Below are 19558 nucleotides of genomic sequence, written 5' to 3'. Positions count from 1 at the left end.
CATAATGCAAATATACTTACGAGCGTTCCAAGATAATAAAACAAACGACGAATCTGCATGATCATTCATATGTATATTGCACATCGCACACGGCTGCACAATGGACCGCCACGCAAAATATGACGCCTGTAATGCCGCGGCTTGGTTCGTACGAGGCGCACCAGCATCAACGATGCCATAATGGCCAAGATTGAATAAAAACTACCCTCCCGTCTAACAGACGGTTCGTTGCGTCGTCGTATAACTGCGTAAGGTTAATTAAATCGATAAGATCCTTTCCACGGAAGAACAGATTCTCCCCTCGCTTGCTTCGTCCTAAACGATCTTCGCCGGCACAGAAAACTCTTTATCTCTGGATATTGACGCTTTTAATAGACGATCCCTTCGGATAATGAGGCGGGTTTTGGAAAAAGTTGCAACTTTAATGTGCTTGGATAAATATGTTTAGAGATAAAAAAAAAAAGGTTTCAAAAGATTGGCCAACTAACCCGGTAACTTTAATGATTCTTTGTGACTCACGTGGCTTTAAGGTAAAAGTGGCGTGTGAATTGATGATAACAAAGATGAATTTATGTAATCTAATGGATGATCTGTCACAGAAAAGAAAGGCGAGATTAATCATAAATCCATTACCCACAGGAAAGAGTACTACCTTAATTAGCTCTTAAACCAAGACGCGGGTTTATCCAGGATAAGATGGTATAAGACGGTTATATTACTCAGACTTCTTCATTGCATCATTAATCAGTTGTTAATGAACGTTATTTTACACCCGTTAGAATTGATTTTTCTTCTCTTGAAACAAAAGACAGAAAAGTTATTAAAATATTAAAGATATTTCGCTATTGATTTTAATTAGTTTTCCTCGGCATTCATTTTCTTGCCAGTTTATTCGCGAGTAATAAAGAAACATCTAACAATATATGCAAAAATATTGCAAAATATTGATGTAAAAATTAATATAAAAATTAATGATAAAAGTGAATGAACATAAATGTATTGTAAAATCAACTATGACTATTAATTTTTCTCGTATATTACATCTATTATCTAAAGAGCTTCTCTCCTTGGCCTGTATAGAATCTGTTTGAATACAGACGATATGGAAATTATATCCTTCAACGCGTGCATTCATGTCTACTAGATCGGTCCGAACGCGAATAGTCACCATTAGAAGACCCTTTTGTGCTAGAAAGTTCGCGCATCGTGATCTAATTTCACACAAACAACTCCGACAGTCGACTGCAAATACCAAATGCGATATTCGAGCCTTCTCTCGAGCGAACGTTATTGTGATCTTCTGGCAGATGTTGGACGAGAACTATACACCTGTGCCTATATATGGGTTTGGTGATGCGGCTTTCGAGTCGCATTGAAAATCGCTACTGTAATGCGATAATTCTACGCATTCAAGGGCGAAAGTAATTCCCCCCTTCCCGGAAAAGTGTTTTCGAGTTGGAATGCGCGGCATCGTGACCAGCACTCGTGCGAAACGTGAGGATGTTCGATGCTCCTATACCCATGAGAGATTTATCACGCTAATTGTCGAGCATTTGGACGAAGAGCAAGCGCCCCCGTCCGATCGTCCGTTCTCCATTGTTCACGCGAACTATCTCGGCGTATCGAATCGTATAGCTCGTTCGGCCGTAAAATAGAGAAATCTTTCACCACTTTCGTCGCGGCGGGGCTCTACGCGATAAGCGCACCCCGCTTCGAAGACAGGGGCGAAAGTGATAATTTACAGCCGGATGAAAGTGGCTATTCTCTCGAGGTAAAGCACAGGTCGCTCGTCCTTCGTGCGAAATGCAGAGGCTTTAAGTGGCACGAAAAATAAATTGGACAAGCCGGCACGCAAGCGGCCGGACGCGGGCTGATAGCGGCCATGGGAGGATCTCATTTCCCGCAAATGTATTCGGGATTTACATTCGGCGTCGGACTAATCTCGTGAAACGGTGCGCTCTATCTGAAGAACGGCTCGAGATATCGATTTACACTTCGGTCAACAGCGCTGCAGGATTCTGCGGTATGCGCGACCGGTAGCCGAGGAGGAATCGTATTGACAAAGGATACAAAGCTGCGGACTGCTTAACACGACGCGGCACACAGACAGTATTAATTTGCAAGGTCTAGGATCGCCTTAAACCGGGCCTTTAGTTACGGTTCGCTCACACAGAGAGAATCCGCGTAATAATAATTTACGCTATTTACACAACCAACGTACGCGCGCGAATGTTTGTCTAATTTCAATAAATTGCATTGCATCGGAAGAACATTGTTATCTTTCAGTTCAAGCGTAATTAATGACGAAAATAAAGTTATCTATATTGTCTTGGCTATCTGTAAGAGACGTGATAAATGCAATAATTTGTTTTTAATTGTTTCCGATGAACAGATATTCAAATATATGATCACACGATATTATTTATATTTAAATATGAAATAAAAAATATATGTATAGTTCCAAGTTGTATGTCATCTTCATTAATCAATGATTAACAACCGTGCATTTTGCGTGACAATTAATTTAACTTATTGGGAATTGATGCACAGCTAATGATACAAATTTTAATATCAATTATTATTGATTTACTATTATTTTATGCTCTTGAAACAGAAAATGCATTTACAATTAGTGACACAAATTATTGCAATTAACTTGTCGGATTATTGGCTTCAGAATAAAATATCAGTTATATATGAAGAGTCATTTTTTCATGCCTTGTTTGCTTTTTATAGATTTTTACATTTTATATATTGTAATTATATGTGTGCTATATTATATGTATATATTTTGATATATATTTTACATATTTTATTTATATAATTCTATACATTTTTAAGAAGTAAAACACAATATCAAGTACTATTGTAATTATTATAATGCAACTGCACATAAAGCGAGTTAATAGTATTTTAGATGTCCTTGACAAAATTCGAGAATTATATGCCTCATATTAAGTTAATACCAAAACCGTAAAGTGCAAAGTTTGCTACGACGGAGAAATGGCGAGAGAACTGTATTACTTTGCGATATGCAGGCCCTTATGAAACATGAAGAGCGCAATTTCGAAAAGTGTATCTCCTTAAATCAAGTCGCGTAAAGTGTGATGCAGCACCAGAGTTGTAGCGGGCGATAATTAATGTAAGAAGTCGAGCGGCATCACAAATCGTTGTCCCGACTGAGTTTGCGGCCGGCCCATCAAACTTGTTACATAAATACAAAACTTTTTCGCCGCGGACGTACCGTGTGCACTACGAGGGACGAGCGAGAGAGGATTTGTCTTATTTTTTATGCAATGCAGATAACAACGCGGAGCGCGCGTGGAACGTAATTAACCTGTGGCTTAACTTCGTCACGTAATTTATAGCTGTCGTCTCGTCGGGTCATCCAGTAGCCGGGTCTAAGTTAATTGTGCGTACGCGGATACCTGCGTGGATACACACAGGTACTCCGAGGACATCCGTTTTAGCCTCGCGGCGGCTTTTGTTTCTTGTTGTAAGCGGTGATCCTACAGCAAAATAGCGAAAACCGTGCTATCAAGGAAGACCAGCGGTGCAAGGGGATAGGTAGTTGTACAAAAGTTTCGCACAAATAAATCTCCGAACGCGCGAGGTGCGCACAATGGAGAAAGCGGCGCTGAAAGGGCGTTTAAGCGTGAATTATTGTTTACCCGTGGACGCTTTAAGACAAAAAGGACGCTTAAAGTGGATCAGCTGTTTTCTATCGCGCTATTATCTACCTCGCCACGTCGCGCAATTTCGTGAACGCCCCGAGCGACTCTTCTGGACACAATCGTGCCACGGACAGATGGATTCCGCACTGTACCGTCGAAATAACATCCCGCGTTTCGATGACTGAAAAGATTGCATTAACTGTTCTTTAACTTTCCGAGAAATTATCACTTATTTTTGCTATATATAAAATTCGTACTTGGAAAATAATTTTTTCTTCTTTAATATATAGTATATGCAAGATTGCTTTGAAATCTTATGCATCTTTATTCTAATCGTATTTATGCTAACTATCAAGTATGTAGAGAAACAAGTAATCTCCCTTATATTTTTATTAATGTAAGTTCAATGTAAAATATAATTGTAAAATAATTAGTTTAATCAGTATTGCTCTTTATAATTATATTTAAATAACATATCTCTATATATAAAGCAAGTGTGCATAATATAAAATGCATATTAATGCGAAAAGCATGAGAAAGAGCAAATTAACATGAAGCTCTTATCCGAAAGCTCTTATCATGGCTGACGGTTGAATAAGACTTACATGCAAAGCCGGTAATCCTTTATGCCTCGTTTGAGGGATAGATGTACGTTAATAGCATATATATATCATATACTTATCTGAATAATACATTTGAGCTTAAGGACTAGTACATAAAGGACTATATTATGGATGAGGATATACTTTGTGCGACATGTTGCAAGAATTGACATCCCAAAATTACTACTAGAAGCTAAACTAAAACAAAAATTATTCATTTTAATAGCATAGAGTCACGAGACAGCCTATGACTTATGATATACAATAAAATTGTGTATGACGAATCAACTATATTTTTTAAAGATATAATTTATTCTGTATATTATTTGCATTTTTGTTTATACTGTCATTAAACAAAAAATATAATGCTAAAATATTAAAAAGAACGGAAGAGATTACTTGTGTTTCTACGAGGAAATGTCATATTTTTTACATGAAAAGTTGCATTTGAAGAAAAGAAAAGATTGTTTAAATAAATATTAAAAATTAGCATCATTTTGTAATAATAAAAATATTTAAAAAATAATGATTAAGTTAAACTAACCGTTTTAAAATCTTGACAAAATCATTACTTTAAATCTTCAAATTATTAGATGGAAATATTCGCGTATTATTTCAAGTCCAGTAAAATAGAAGTCTATACGTATTGCCGCGCAATAACTTATTCACGCAAGAGAGATATGATTTATAGTAATTTTACGTCGATGTTTATTAGCCGTATGCGTCTCTCGGGTATTTGATCGAATCGTAATAAACGGCGCGTTGCGGATACAGTGCGGTGCTGTTACTTGTTGCAAAGTAAGACTGCTGTGAACCGTACGATGTTGAAGTGAAGTAGGAATTGTCGACAAATTTCTCTTTATGCACGAACGCACTTTGGAAGAAATTTTATTGCTTCCAGAGAAGTGCCCTACTCACCGCGTTTGAAGCTTGTGAAGTACTTTCTGCAGAACTTGTCGAACTATAGGGATTGAGTGTACATGCGCGCAAATGTCATCGCCGCATATATATCTTTATCTGTATGTACAACAATGCGACAATAAGAAAACGCTTACGAAATGCCAAAAAAGCAAATAACATTGCATCGGATAATTATACTGAAAATTTGAATACCCGGTATGTTACAGTTATACTACGCATATTCAATTTGATTTAATTTTTCGAAATAAAAATGATGAACGTACGTTCTGTAAAAAGAACATCACTACGTTACTTGAGTTTTATAAAACAGATAAAAAAATATTACAAATATTAAAATAAAATTAATTGAAAAAATTAATTTGCACATCAAAGTTTTCTGTCAGAAATTATTAAAAGACAATATTTGAAATTTTAATGGAAATTAAATATAATTGCTTTTTCCCTCTAAAAATTCTGTTCGCGACGCGATTGAAAGACTATTTAACGCACGATCGTAATTGAATACGCGCGCTTGTAACATATAGAATCTATGAATGAAGAAGATTTCCCCCCTCCTTTCTAGCATGTCACACTGTCGCGAAGTAATTGGAACCCGTAATACCATCTTCGGAGTAGAGAAACGGTGGACATCAGCCGCTCTCCGACGCGACGTCCCGCTGTAGAAACTTCGACGGATTAATCAATCGAGCGGTAAATCACATTTGATTTAACGTGGAGACAGGATAAAATAGAATGGAGACTGGCGCGCGGATTCGTAATCGTACAAATGCCGAGGTTAAGGAAAGGTAGACTAGAAGGGCGGTAGGGGACGATCGTAAGCGGAAAACTCGTAATTTATCCTGTTTCCACTCGTGATGCCGGGCGTTTCCGCATCGCGCACTACCGATTTCCAAGAGCTTCGTGGAAACATGGCGACGCGAACGTCATTTCCCGACGTAAATTAAGTTTGAAATCCTGCTTATTTCAGCGTGGAGATCGATGGAGAGCTGCTGCTAGGTACAACTACAGTTTGAAAGGGGAAACCAGCCGTGATTCACATTCGATACAACTGTTAACTCGCTCCGCTTAAAGTCGGCGCGCGTATATGCAATTCGGGAGGACATAATTCTATTACTACCGTGGAATGCTCAAATTAAATGCAGAAAGCTTTCTGCATGCATTTAATTCGATCATACCGTTATCCTTGAAAAGCGAATTTTACATCTGAAGGCTTGCGCATTAAAAAATTGTATCTAATATGAGCAAAAATGCACCGGTAATTTTTTTATAATGACACGCATACACACAAACAATTTTAACGTAATTAACAAAATAATAAGTACGTAATAGATTATTATACTTTATAATAATATATATTTCCATAATTGCGTGTAGACAATAAATTTTATCCCATTGACATTCATTAAAGCATTCGTCGATGATCATGTTTCAATATATGTATTGAAATTATCCCCACAAAATATCTATGTAATTTATGCATATATAAAATTATCGACATTTCTTATTTAAATATAAAAAAAAAGTTCATTAATATTTTTTTCAAGAATCTCTTTTTCTCTTACTTTTCAATTAAATCGTATGAAAGTAATCGGCGAGTGAAATCTAATTGTCTATATAAATGCATCTTTTAAAAATAAAAAATTTTATGTTGCAGGTATAGAAACGAAATTTGCTGGCTCTAGTTGCAATGATCTCGTAACTTCAGATGGTGCTGGTTCCACGATAATCAGTGGTCATTTTGATCAGAGAATCAGGTTTTGGGATACAAGAGCTGAATCCAGCTCAAATGATATCTTATTAGAAGGAAAAGTTACATCCTTGGATTTGTCCCGCGGTAAGTAAAGTTAAATGTATCAAATCACAGAGCTTATACTTTAATAAAAAGGTAAAGCAGAACAATTGAATCAACAAGCTCAATTGTATCAATTGAGAGTTAATAGAATTCAATATCAATTGGACCAATTGGGTCAATTGAAGATTTTATTGAATATTAATTGGATATAATTATGTTTTAAAGAATACTTTTGAGACCTTTGCTCTAGTACAGAATTTAAACGAATATCATCAAAATTGATAAATGAAGCATATTACATATTCTATAAAGATATATTTTTTAATACGAATTATAATGCAATCAACTTCACTATATATATACTTTTCTAAAAAAGATATATAAAGTCTATACTCGCATATATCAAAGTTTATTGTTGTCGCTTCTCCGTGATGCTCATTGACTGTTTCAATTTGCATTGTGCGTTATATTCGTAGCATCGAGAGAGGCTGTCATCGCGAGAGTTAGTAGTTTAACAGTTTGTTCAAAATAAAATTAAATAAAATAATAATATTGGCTTTAAATAATATGTTGTAATACTTTAAACTCGATTAATATTTTTGACAGTTATCAGCTAATTTTTGTCAAAAAATATTAATCACGGATAAAGTATTATAACATATTATTTACAATATATTACTATTTTAATATTTTTAACATATTATTATTTTAAAATTTAATTAGCAAACTAACGCTTGATTAATATTTTTTAACAGAAATCAGCTAATTAAAGCGTTAATTTGCTAATTAAATTTTAAAATAATAATGTGTTAAAAATATTAAAATAGCAATATGTTGTAAATAATATGTTATAATATATCTTATCCGCGATTAATATTTTTTGACAGAAATCAGCTGATAACTATCAAAAATATTAATCAAGTTTAAAATATTATAACATTATTTCAAACATATTATTTTATTTAATTTTATTTTGAACAAACTGTTAAACTACTAACTCTCGCGATGACAGCCTCTCGATGCTACGAATATAACGCACAATGCAAATCGAAACAGTCAATTACCATCGGAATAGATACAACAATACCTGCAAGAATCGACTTAACGTGCCCTTTTTAGAAAGGGATGTTATAATATTTTAAATTCGATTAATATTTTTGACAATTATCAGATTTTTGTCAAAAAATATTAATCGCGGATAAAATATTATAACATATATTAATTAAAATATTATTTAAAACATATTATTTTTATAATTTCAACATATTACACCCCCATTACCGCTATAGAAATATTATAAATAAACAATTTCTCACTCACCGATACGTGCAATAGCGGAGTTGTAGTACACAGCACACGTTGATCTGAAAACAAAATATTCAAATTATGTATATAGGTATGTGTGTGTCGAATATCTCATAAACAATGCAGTTTAGAAAAAATGTTATTTTGCATACCTCACAGTTGCCCCGATGTCGCCCGATGCCTCCCTGAGCCTCCTCCTCCTCTCTTGGTCCATGGTAGCACTCACGACACTCGCGAAAACACGAATAATTACGATCGCCCGACACTTTATACGGCACTCCCGACGCGCGAAACTTTACACGGCACTCCCGACACGACGCGTGAATCGCACTGTGTATCGCAATGCTACCTGTAACAAATAAAATACATACATATTAGAATAATCTTATTATTTCGCATTATAACATGCACAATATAAATATGTAAACTAGAATTAACGATAAATATATCCACGGATCGCAACACATTCGCGCGCGACAACAGATTAAGTTGGGTTATGTTGGCAAGAGATTTTGAATCAAGTTTTTCGCGAAATATGCGTTTCGAACAATTACGCCTACATATTAACGTTGAAATTATGATATGCGATTGATGAATATTACAATACAAAGGTTAGAAATCGTTTTTAACGATTATGCTTACTAATTAATCACAGCGGGACGCAGCTCCAACTGCCTGATACTCGCGGCGTTTCGGTAATGGCCGAAGCTACAAACATCGGCAACTTCATGCTAATAGCGCGCGCGCGATACTATATACATGACTTAATATTAATAATTAATTAAAATTAAAAGGAGATTCGTTCGAAAAGATATAGCTTTAGAAAGAAAAAATATTAATCGAGAATAAGGTATTATAACATATTATTTACAACATATTACTATTTTATAACTTTTACCATATTATTATTTTAAAATTTAATTAGCAAATTATAACATACACAATATAAATATAAATAGGTAAGCTAGAATATTTAATTAGCAAATTTTATTAATATTTTTTGACAGAAAAATCAGCTGATTAAGAGACATTGAGAGAGAGAGAATGTCTCTTTCTCCGCAATAATATTTTCTCTCTCGTATTCATAGAAATGTTTTCGAGATGTCTTGTGTATTTGAAGCTTGATTATTGTAAAATATAATTAATTTGTTATATATTTAATTTGTTGTATAATAATTAATTTGGATAATTTGTCAGTGTATCTACCGAGCAATCACAACGTCTGATTAATGTCTTATATTACTACTGAAAAAAAATTAATTGAAGCTCTACATGACATATATGATTAAAGCGTCAGCTGATTAAAGCGTTAATTTACTAATTAATTTTTAAAATAATGTTATAAAAATTAAAATAATATAATATGTATTAACTAATAGGTTATATAATACTTTAAACTCGATTAATATTTTTGACAGTTATCAGCTGATTTCTGTCAAAAAATATTAATCGAGAATAAGGTATTATAACATATTATTTACAACATATTACTATTTTATAACTTGTACCATATTATTATTTTAAAATTTAATTAGCAAATTATAACATACACAATATAAATATAAATATAAAAGCGAAGAATGACTTGTGTTGTTCTAGTAATATTAAAGTAGTATATTGATTCTATATTTTGTAATTATTTTTTGTGCATTTTATAATATTGATTATAGTATATCAAAAATATATGTAGAGAAACAGCTGGTTATTTTCTTTTATTATTGGTGTATTAAGTATTAAGTATTTTAATCGAACATACATTAAACAGGAACCAATATTGCCAGAAAGAGCGTTAATATCGGAAATTACATCCTATTTTATTTAAATTGCTCATTTTGTTTTAAAATGAGCATTTTAAAAAGAACGTCAATCATACATGTTTAAATTAGATTAATAATGGTTTGTAAAAAACCAATATAATAATCACGGTTGTAAAAATATTTTGATTTCTATAATTTTACATTACTTACTAAAATTGATACGAATATTTTGATTATTATAGAATTTAAATTTCATTTCATTTAATTTATCAAAATAATTATTTTAGCGTAAATTACAAATTAAACGTACAATATAAATTCAATCATTGAGAAGTAAAATTTTACTTTTTCAAATTGATGATAGATTTTATATCGTTATTATAGCGTGTCTACGTAACACGTGCCTGTCCGTTCAACAATTAATGAAGCAAAGAAACATACTAATTGGCATTTCACGGCAACTGTTACACAATGCAGTTTATACGTGAATTCTGTTTCGTTATGCAAACAATGCTATTTTGTTTTTGCTTTTTATGGCAACATCCTAATGATGCGAATGAATTGGCTCGTGCGCGTTTCTGCAATATTCTCGAAGCACTTATATCAGGTACAAGTGCACTTCGTTCATTCAAAAGCATTTCATACAGACATATTGTTGTATCGCATTTCATTAATTCTCGATATTGCCAGAATGTGAATTCAATGAATTCTAATGAAATAGTATTGCTCTGATTTTGAACTTTTACTGTTAAACAAATATATCGCGACTCTCTAGTATTTTTCGTCGTTTATTAATTTACATTCATTAAAATAAATTGAAACAACCCTAAAGTTTTCTGCGGTTTTACGTTGAATTGTTCAGATCGATATGATCCATAAGAAGATTATTACAAATGGATTATTTCGATGCATGATGAACTACAAAATATATAAGTTTATTGCACTGTACTAGATTTTTTAGCTGTTAAAAGGATTGTTGCATTACTCGTATATTCCATCAAGATGCACTTTTATTAAATAATTATAATGTATCCGATATGTACGAAATATTTGTTTGGCCAAAGTTGTAATTCCACAAACATTTACGCAAACAATTTAAATATTATTCATATCAATCATAGACGATCGCGAATCATAAAGGCATCTATTTGATTTCAGACGCAAATTACCTTTTGAGTTGCGTGAGGGATGACACGGTGAAATTGATTGATCTACGAATGAAGAAGATTGTTGGGTCGTTCAGGTAGGTTGTGTGTGTGTGTACTTATCGCATACGCGACTAGAATATTAAAAGTATTAAATCATTGTATTTTTATTTTATTTTACAGTGCTGACGGTTTTAAAGTGGGATTCGATTGGACAAGAGCTGCTTTCAGTCCTGACGGACAGTACATAGCGGTTGGTTCCGCGGACGGTTCCGTCTTTATCTGGTCTATAGCGACGAATATGATGGAAACAATACTAAAGGGACATACGTAAGTAGAGATTTTCTATTTATTAATTGTTATCCGTAAATAAAATTCAAAAAATTAAATTAAAAAGTCCCTTTTCTGCTAAAAAGTGCAATTATCATTATCATATCTTTACAAGAAGACAATAATTAGATTGTATGTCATTAGCCATATTTTAACTGAGGTTAAGCGAATTATAAAACTTCAATAGATAGTTATATGATTCTATTAATCAGACTCTCATTCATGTAGAATTTAATAACATAATATTAACCTGCAAAACGTATCAACTAATATACATAGTTTCATCATGCTTTTATCGTCTGCATATTTATATATTCGCGACCGAATATTTAATTTTCTGCCCTAGAGATAAAAATCGTAGTCTTTTTCTCTTTCATATAGATTGGAATGTGCAATATCGATATTAAGGCTAGAACCATTATAAGATGGACGTTCCACACAAAAAAAACTATTAAATTTTATATGACTTTAATGGTCTATGCTTGCCAATGATGAAAAAACATTAAAATTGCGAAATATTGTTCCCGATATTATAGTATATCGAATATTGATTTACGAAATATTAATCCGAGATATTGAAGACAGAGCCGCATCGAAGCTTCATAAAGCAGATCGTCTTATCTTAGTGTGGTCTTTTTATTGCAGTCTCTTTATTTCGTAATCTATACTCTTTCATCTACCTTATATGTATTATATTATTATATTAAAATCTATGTGATTTTCTCTCTTTTTCATGTATAAGTATACAATTAGATAAAGTCAAAATAAATTTGACGTTTATGGTTCTAATTGCTTTATTAATTTTCTATTGTCAATACTATAAACGGTCAAGGGTAAAATAGAAATCTTTTTTTGTAATCCTGATGCTTTGCGACGATATTTCTCGAGCGCACCGACGTGCGACTTTATTTGCGGTCACAAAATCGATAGCGTTAACCCGCTGTTGCCCTTCGCACGTTCTATTTCGGTGTGTATCGTCGTTATAATTTATTTCTCTCTGCCCCCTTTTTTATCACAAAATACCCGTTTTGACCCGTTTGATGGATGCGAATTTCTCGTTTATATTCGCTCGCTGGATCACTAAAGCGCCCGTAATTTTAGGAGGCACCTTCGAGTGCTCTGCATACCCACCTGACACGAAAAGTTCCTAAAGTACTTCGGTCCTTTGGTCCACCACACGTGGCACATGTATACATACACACATATATGTACATGCATGCACACGAAGAAAAAAAATTCGCAGTGAGGAGAGACTAGAAGGGATCTAAGAAAATATTTCGACGTGACCCGATTTCCGCTCCAACTTTTGCGCTGTATATTCACGTACACATATTCGCTCGTGTCTATACATCGCCGGAAGAGTTCGTGGTATTGCGAATTTATACGGCACCCTGGATGCTCCCAACTCTTGCCGGCATCTACGCCGACTCTCGCCATTGAATATGTCACTCCGAATGACCGAAGATTCGTTTACCGCGTCTCAGGGGAACACGAAAATCCGCGAAAAGAGAAAGAACCGCGGCGGCGCGGGATGCAGCGAGAAATGAAAATGGTTATAGGTAGGCAGAGCAACGTATCTCGTCCGCGTGCTTTCAGCGCCCTTTCACCTATACGAGCCGTGTAGTTGATGGACGCGTTAATCGGTGGTATCTCACGGGGAATGCGGCGTAAGGATCGCTCTTGTCGAGGTGCAGAAAATCGATATGTTTTGAACACTAAAAACGTCAATTATGCTGTTACGAGCAGGGGCGGTTAAACATGATATTATCCGTAAATCAATAGCAAGCGCGGGGTTAACAATTTCCGGGTATCTCACGTAACTTTTCACCTAACAATTCATAAATTGAAAGGCGAACAATTGAAATGTCAGCTTTTTTTTTTGTTAAAGAGATTTAACTTTTTTACATTATTTTAACATCAACATTTGTTGAAAGATATTTATTTTAATTCAATGTGTATGTGGTTTATATATAATTTTGTTTACTTGATCATATTTGTTATTGCGGAGAAAAATAACAATTTTTCATTTATACTTTATCAATGGCCATAACTGAAAAATTATTTTGTCGGTCAAATTAAAAGGATGAAAGTCGTGATATCAGTGAGAAATAATTCCTACGTGGTCATTAAATGGCGATAACGTTTAATTATTCTCAATTGAAACATGTCGTGCTTCGTACCAATCATACTATCACGTTCCCGGTAGCAGCAATTAGTTATTACGCTCATGTTGGAGCGTTTACGTACATAAACGGTTTAATAGTTCATAATTACGACAGCGTATATGCCAACATTAATATACTTTCAAATTTAGATGACTAATAGTTTCTCATATTTGACACTAGAAAAGGAGATCTCTCTAAAGTTTTATTAATTTGCAATATTTTTTCTTTTTTAATTAAATGTATATAAAGTTAATTTATTAAATTGTGTGAGTGCATCTATTGAATTTTTGCAATTTTATTATAAGATAAAAATACTTTCAAGATTGTCTGCGGTTACGGTAATAAAAGTAAGTGCCGAAACGAAAGCGGTGTTGTGTTTCTAATTGTTTTATCCACATGAACTCTCTTCTCTTCCCCCTGCAACAATTGTCTTCGAATTCTATAGATCATAAACATCCGTTCTACAATTATCGTTCTATAATTATCCCTCTCTCTGTCATCGACGACGCTCGACCGTCCCTCATCTTCGACGTCCTCGAGTTTCTCAAGGACGCGGTATCTTTGGTGGTGGCTTCTCTGAGAGAGCCCAGCGGGCGGCTCAAGTCCGGCGTGCATCTAAGTACCGGTCGTATCAAAAAATGGCTTAAGCACCAGTCACGTACACGTCGCTCGGCGCCGGTGTGCGCGATTTCAACGCGTGCGCGCGTGTGTTTCACTGTTATTACTTTCACCCCAGCCGGACCGCTCATCCGTGGTCATCGTCATCTTTCGTCGTAATCTCCCTGCCCTCCTCCTCGTCCCTTTCCCTTCGTCTTCGTTCTCGTACCCGGTCGCCTTCGTCGCCGCGTCGTCTCGTCTTCGGCGACTTCGTCTTCGTTTTCGCCTTCGTCTCTCTTCGCGTTGCGCGCGTAGCATCACATGGATGGTAGATCGTATAATTCGTACGTACGCGCTCGCTCAGGAATTCCCGAGACTAACTTAATAAGCGCCTCGCCCTTTCACCCTCTTTTCTCCATCCGTGTACTCTTACGACGCTTCGCAAGAAGCTGTACGATTCCGTAGGTATTTAATGCGCGGGTTCTCGTAGCGCTCTAAGCTCTACCTGTCGCGGCGCGAGCTATGAAATTTACATGTTATTTTAGAAAACGCGCGCGAGTGGCACGAATTAAGGTAATAGTCGCAAAAAGCGATTTTTATTTTTACGGTTTTTTGCTGTATGATCGCGCGCAAAGCCGCGATAAATATCACGAACTTATATAAGGAAGGAATAATGAAATGTTTTATCAAACAAATATTGCGTGTAAAGTAATAATTGTAAGAAAAATGTTCATGTAAATGTTTCCATTTATTAATATAAAAAAGATCATATTCGCGCACATTTTTCTTCATTATGTTTCAGCTTTGCTTTAAATTTTTTTATTCTACTACTATATGTAACCTAACATTAGTAGTACCTATTATCCTTTCTTAAGGTAAAGGTTCTGTAAAGCTAGTTTAAAAAATGTCTTAAAATAATTATATCTAATATATGATAATATATGATAATATCTGTTTATATTATACAAAATAAAATATACATATTTACTCATATACGATATCACAAAGTTACTGTATACTTTTCCAATGACAGATGTAATAGCTGATATATAATCGAAATGTTTATTTAATAAGAAAAAAATATTAATTGTGGAAAAAAATCTTAATCAAAAAGGAAAGCGTAAATTTGATATGAATTTCACATTTAATTTCATATAAGCACACACCATCACTGATTTATATTATTTTTGAAACAACTAATTACTTCATATTTTATCTTCATTTTCCCGTATAATTTTCGTCATGATATACATAATTTACATAAAAATACGGCTTTGCGCGCATCAATAAACGCACCGCACCGTTTGTTCCATATTGCTCCATATCGAAGAGCATAACTTCCTTCTGGCGAACACTTAGACTCGGATGCGCATTCGTATTGCTCGATAAGCTTACGCGCCCGTTCGTGTTCTAATTTGCAATCAACCGGCAGAATCCGCTGGTACACACGTCGGAAGGCGGGAATTTACTGCGCGATCCCCGACGAGGATCTTGCCCGACGAATAAATAGTACCCCGCGATTATAGCAGAACAGGTAATTAGGAAGGCAGAGAGGAATTGGGATACCGCGGCGCGGCGGTTGGGGCTCAGGGCTTTGAGATTAAAGTGCAGTTTCGTTGAAGAATTTTCGATTCGGCGCATTACGGATTCAGTGACCTCATTATATTCGTATTCGAAACTTTTCCGTAAAGGAGAGGATTAATGTATAGCCGCGAGATCTTTTCCGCTCATTTCGTCCCATTCTATCGCGATTACTACTTATATATTGCATTTTAGATTGTGCTAAGAAGAAATATTGTAGTTACGCGCGAATTATTAATGAGTCCTTAATTTGACATATACTTGATAACTTATAAAATTATCATTTCTTTCTTTACATATTTTTAGAAAATTTATATCAGTTTGATTGCATTTTTAAAGTAACAAATAATGATGAAAATCTCTCTTTCTCTCTGTGTAGTGTCGGACTAATAAACGCCACCGTGCTACAATTAAGTAGCGATCACATGATTTGTGTAGCTTGTTATTAATAATAAATAAATGCGTAGCAGGGTGTAGTGTAATAGTGCGGGTCATTATTTCCCTGAGTGGTAACTGACAAGTAACAACGTCTCATAAAGATTACTGCGCCATATTTCAGTCACGCGTGCATTTATGGCGATTTCGCCTCGCATTTTACGAGAGGATAGGTTGCCACGACGGTTATAGAGCATAACTAAAACCTCTAGAAAAGTAGCTCGATTAGTATATTTCATGCGTTTTTACAGCCGCGCTACGGTTCTACGAGGTAATTCCTTTAATGCCTAAAGAACATCCTCGTAACTTGGAGTGTCGCGCGCTTGTCGCGCATTTTCGCGTGTGTGTAGATCCGCGCGCCCAGATCTTCCCTTTTCGCGATTCCCCGCGCCAAGCCGGGATTCTATTTTCACATGATTTTACATGCACCGTAACAACGACGCACTTTTCATACATCCGTGTCCCGAGTTTTCGCCCACCCCGAAGTTCAACACGTAAACGTTAGTTTGCTCGCGTCACGCTCTATCGCGAATAGAACAGACGCGTAATAAAAATTCAGCGTTGTGTCCCCGGATGGAAATAAACGATCCGAAAGAACGCGGAAGTAAACACGTCAAGTATAAAAAGATTTAGATTATCCGTCTTCTCATCGATATGTATAGATATATACATATATGTATCGTTACGCGGGATAGAATTCAAGGATGCAATCTCCTTCCTGCCCTCCTCCTTGATGAGGATCGACCCGGTTTTCATTGTCGCCGTGATGCGACGTAACGAAGCATCGCGAGAGATCAATCGTCCCGCGGTGCTCTCTTCCCGCTTAACTCGATTTCGTTTCCACGGCAATGATCGGCCGGGTCCGGCACGATATTATGTCATTTATCTTCGTCGTGTCTTCGGGAGCCGACCGGTGCCGAGATCTTTATCTGTTTTTCCCATTCCAAAGGGCCACCCTCTCCGCGCACCGGTGCCAGCCGGTCGGTGGTTGGTACGGATATACACGTCGAGTCTCTCATCCCCGCGACCACCACCACCACCACCACCACTACCTATTTCCAACCCTCCGATTGCCGAGAGAGTCGTTCCTTTTTCTTTTCTCACAACGTAGCATCTCATCGCTAGCGGGCAGTCGTTGATAAAAGCTTTCCGTCAAATCGGACATATGGATTTTCACGCTATCGCAAGTTGCAATTGAGATGATTTAAATATTTCAATTCAGAGGGAAAACATTTATCGCGCGAGACGGATCGCAATGACAGCTCATGCCAATTGTCATCGATTCTATGTAATAAGGAATCAATTCTTTTCAAAATTGTTGGCATCACCATATCTTGTTAATACTTTTCCGGATATTATAAAATTTTTTGTTGAAGAATACTTAAAAGATTTCAACTAACATCGATTGCATCATAGATAATATAAATGTAAAAAATTACGATAAAAAAATAAAAAGAAATTATCATATGTTCACTACAAATTAATTTGTATAAGATTCGTGAAATGTGCCTTAGTGTAATTTACGTCTATCGGAAGCTTTGTGTAATAAGCCATTGTTGAGGTATTGCTTGCCACATTATTGACAGCTCAGATAACAGTCTACGCCCCGTTATCTCATCGCATATGTAGCACTAAATGTGATTATACAAATCTAAAATCTAATGTAAGCTCGCATTAAATGTTAACACATGAGATAATAATCAGATAAAAATACAACGAAACATTAAATATAAAAAGAAAATGAAAGAGTTTAAAATGTTTTTCGCTAATATACAATTCAGAATATATTACTATTAAGAAACACTATATATATTTTTTTAGAGAGGAAGTTTTAAATAAATTATTTTATGGCGAAAAAGAGAGAGATTAATCAATTAGCTTAATCATATTTCTATCCAAGATGCGATTATTGCGATTGATTTAATAAGAAACCAAACGATGAAAAATCTTTTTTGCTACATCCTATCACACGGAGATGGACATTTCTTCCTGGAGTAACATGCAACGGATAATCGGGTAATTTTGTTAGCAGCGACTCTACGGTGAAATTATAAGCAAACCTGGCGAATGCGATGCTATATAATTCCCGGACAATTCATCATTTGCCATTCGTATATACATATGTAACGATGCAACTCTCGCTATGTTTGTGCGAAACCTTTATCGATAATACCAAATAATGATTTTAAACACACATTATCTGCGACGGCACACATACGATTATTAATTCAACGGAATTAAAAGAATGTTATCGATTATCTCGAATTTATTCGGCCCGCCGACGAGAGAGAAGAGGCCAATGCGCGATAGTAAGTACTTTTTATAAACCATTAACATTTCCAGGCTTCCGCGTTCGCGGATTATCCATCGTTTGCCCGTAGTCGGCAATGTCGCGGAGTTGTACCCCTTCGAGGAAGTCCTATATTAATACTTAATAAATTCCGCGTATCCATCGACGTGTCCATTATGAGCACGCATACTATCCCGATAAATTGGCCGGTGTCGCTATACGAAGTAATATTATAATTGTCATGAAATAAACAAGTTTTAGCTTACAGGCGAACGTGGCTATAATAAATATAGGAAGAATAAAGCTATATTAGCATGTGCTACGTTGATTATTTAAAAAAAGATATTATCTTACGCAGAAAGATATATTATTATATTGCCTTCTGGCGTCATAATTTTGTAATTAGCACGTGTCACGTGCCATCTCTTTATTGCGTCTCTTGAAATCATTTTTTCTGTTGAATTGTCCCTTGTCAATTCACTTTAATGGCCCTTTCCCCCCGCAATTATTTCTTATATATTTATTTACTATTTACTTCAGCTTTATCATATCTTTCAATATTGATTTTTTTCAATCTAGCTAATATATCTTGTAACACACATACACATACATACAAATGATTTACTATTACTAAAAATTATTAATACTTTATATGTATAAAGCTTCGACGACGGAATATTTTTGTTCAACGAAGCAGTTGCACATATTTAAATATAAAATATTTGTTAAAAATTAGCAAAATTTCAATATGGTACAATTTTGTGATTTTATAAGTTTGATGATATGTCCAATCTAACTCGTTAACGGATATTATTTGCCTGTAAAAAAATAATTTGCCTCGAAATAAAGATTTAAAAATTTTTTAGTTTAATATAATACTCGAGAGATATAACCATTACAAGCATTAATTCGCAAATGTATCGCATATGGTATAGAAGCTATTACGCATACGTGTATAAAAATT

The 19558-nt window shown here is 35.0% G+C and overlaps 1 protein-coding gene and 1 long non-coding RNA gene across 5 annotated transcripts in view; one reads left to right on the top strand and one right to left on the bottom strand.

The window, feature by feature from the left end:
• The window catches only part of LOC145933543 (uncharacterized), an 82700-nt gene extending 74115 nt beyond the window's left edge, over positions 1-8585 (bottom strand). Inside the window, exons 1-2 of the long non-coding RNA XR_014424886.1 lie at positions 8447-8585; positions 8310-8353 (exon numbers count right to left, since the gene is read on the bottom strand). This is a non-coding gene — a long non-coding RNA (uncharacterized LOC145933543). The remainder of the gene's footprint in view (positions 1-8309; positions 8354-8446) is intronic.
• Atg16 (Autophagy-related 16) overlaps positions 1-19558 on the top strand; it is a 397081-nt gene that overhangs the window by 366457 nt on the left and 11066 nt on the right. For all 4 annotated transcript variants that reach the window (XM_083033334.1, XM_083033335.1, XM_083033337.1 and 1 more), the window contains 3 exons: positions 6852-7031; positions 11210-11294; positions 11380-11526. In XM_083033334.1, coding sequence (XP_082889460.1) covers positions 6852-7031; positions 11210-11294; positions 11380-11526 — 412 coding nt within the window. The remainder of the gene's footprint in view (positions 1-6851; positions 7032-11209; positions 11295-11379; positions 11527-19558) is intronic.

The sequence above is a fragment of the Prenolepis imparis genome, unplaced genomic scaffold (assembly GCF_030444845.1).
Source record: "Prenolepis imparis isolate NDT839.2.m4 unplaced genomic scaffold, iyPreImpa1.0 SCAF_3, whole genome shotgun sequence".
Classification (NCBI taxonomy): Eukaryota; Metazoa; Arthropoda; class Insecta; order Hymenoptera; family Formicidae; genus Prenolepis; species Prenolepis imparis.
Note: the sequence above shows the minus strand (reverse complement) of the source record. Positions and strands in the feature narration are given on the sequence as shown.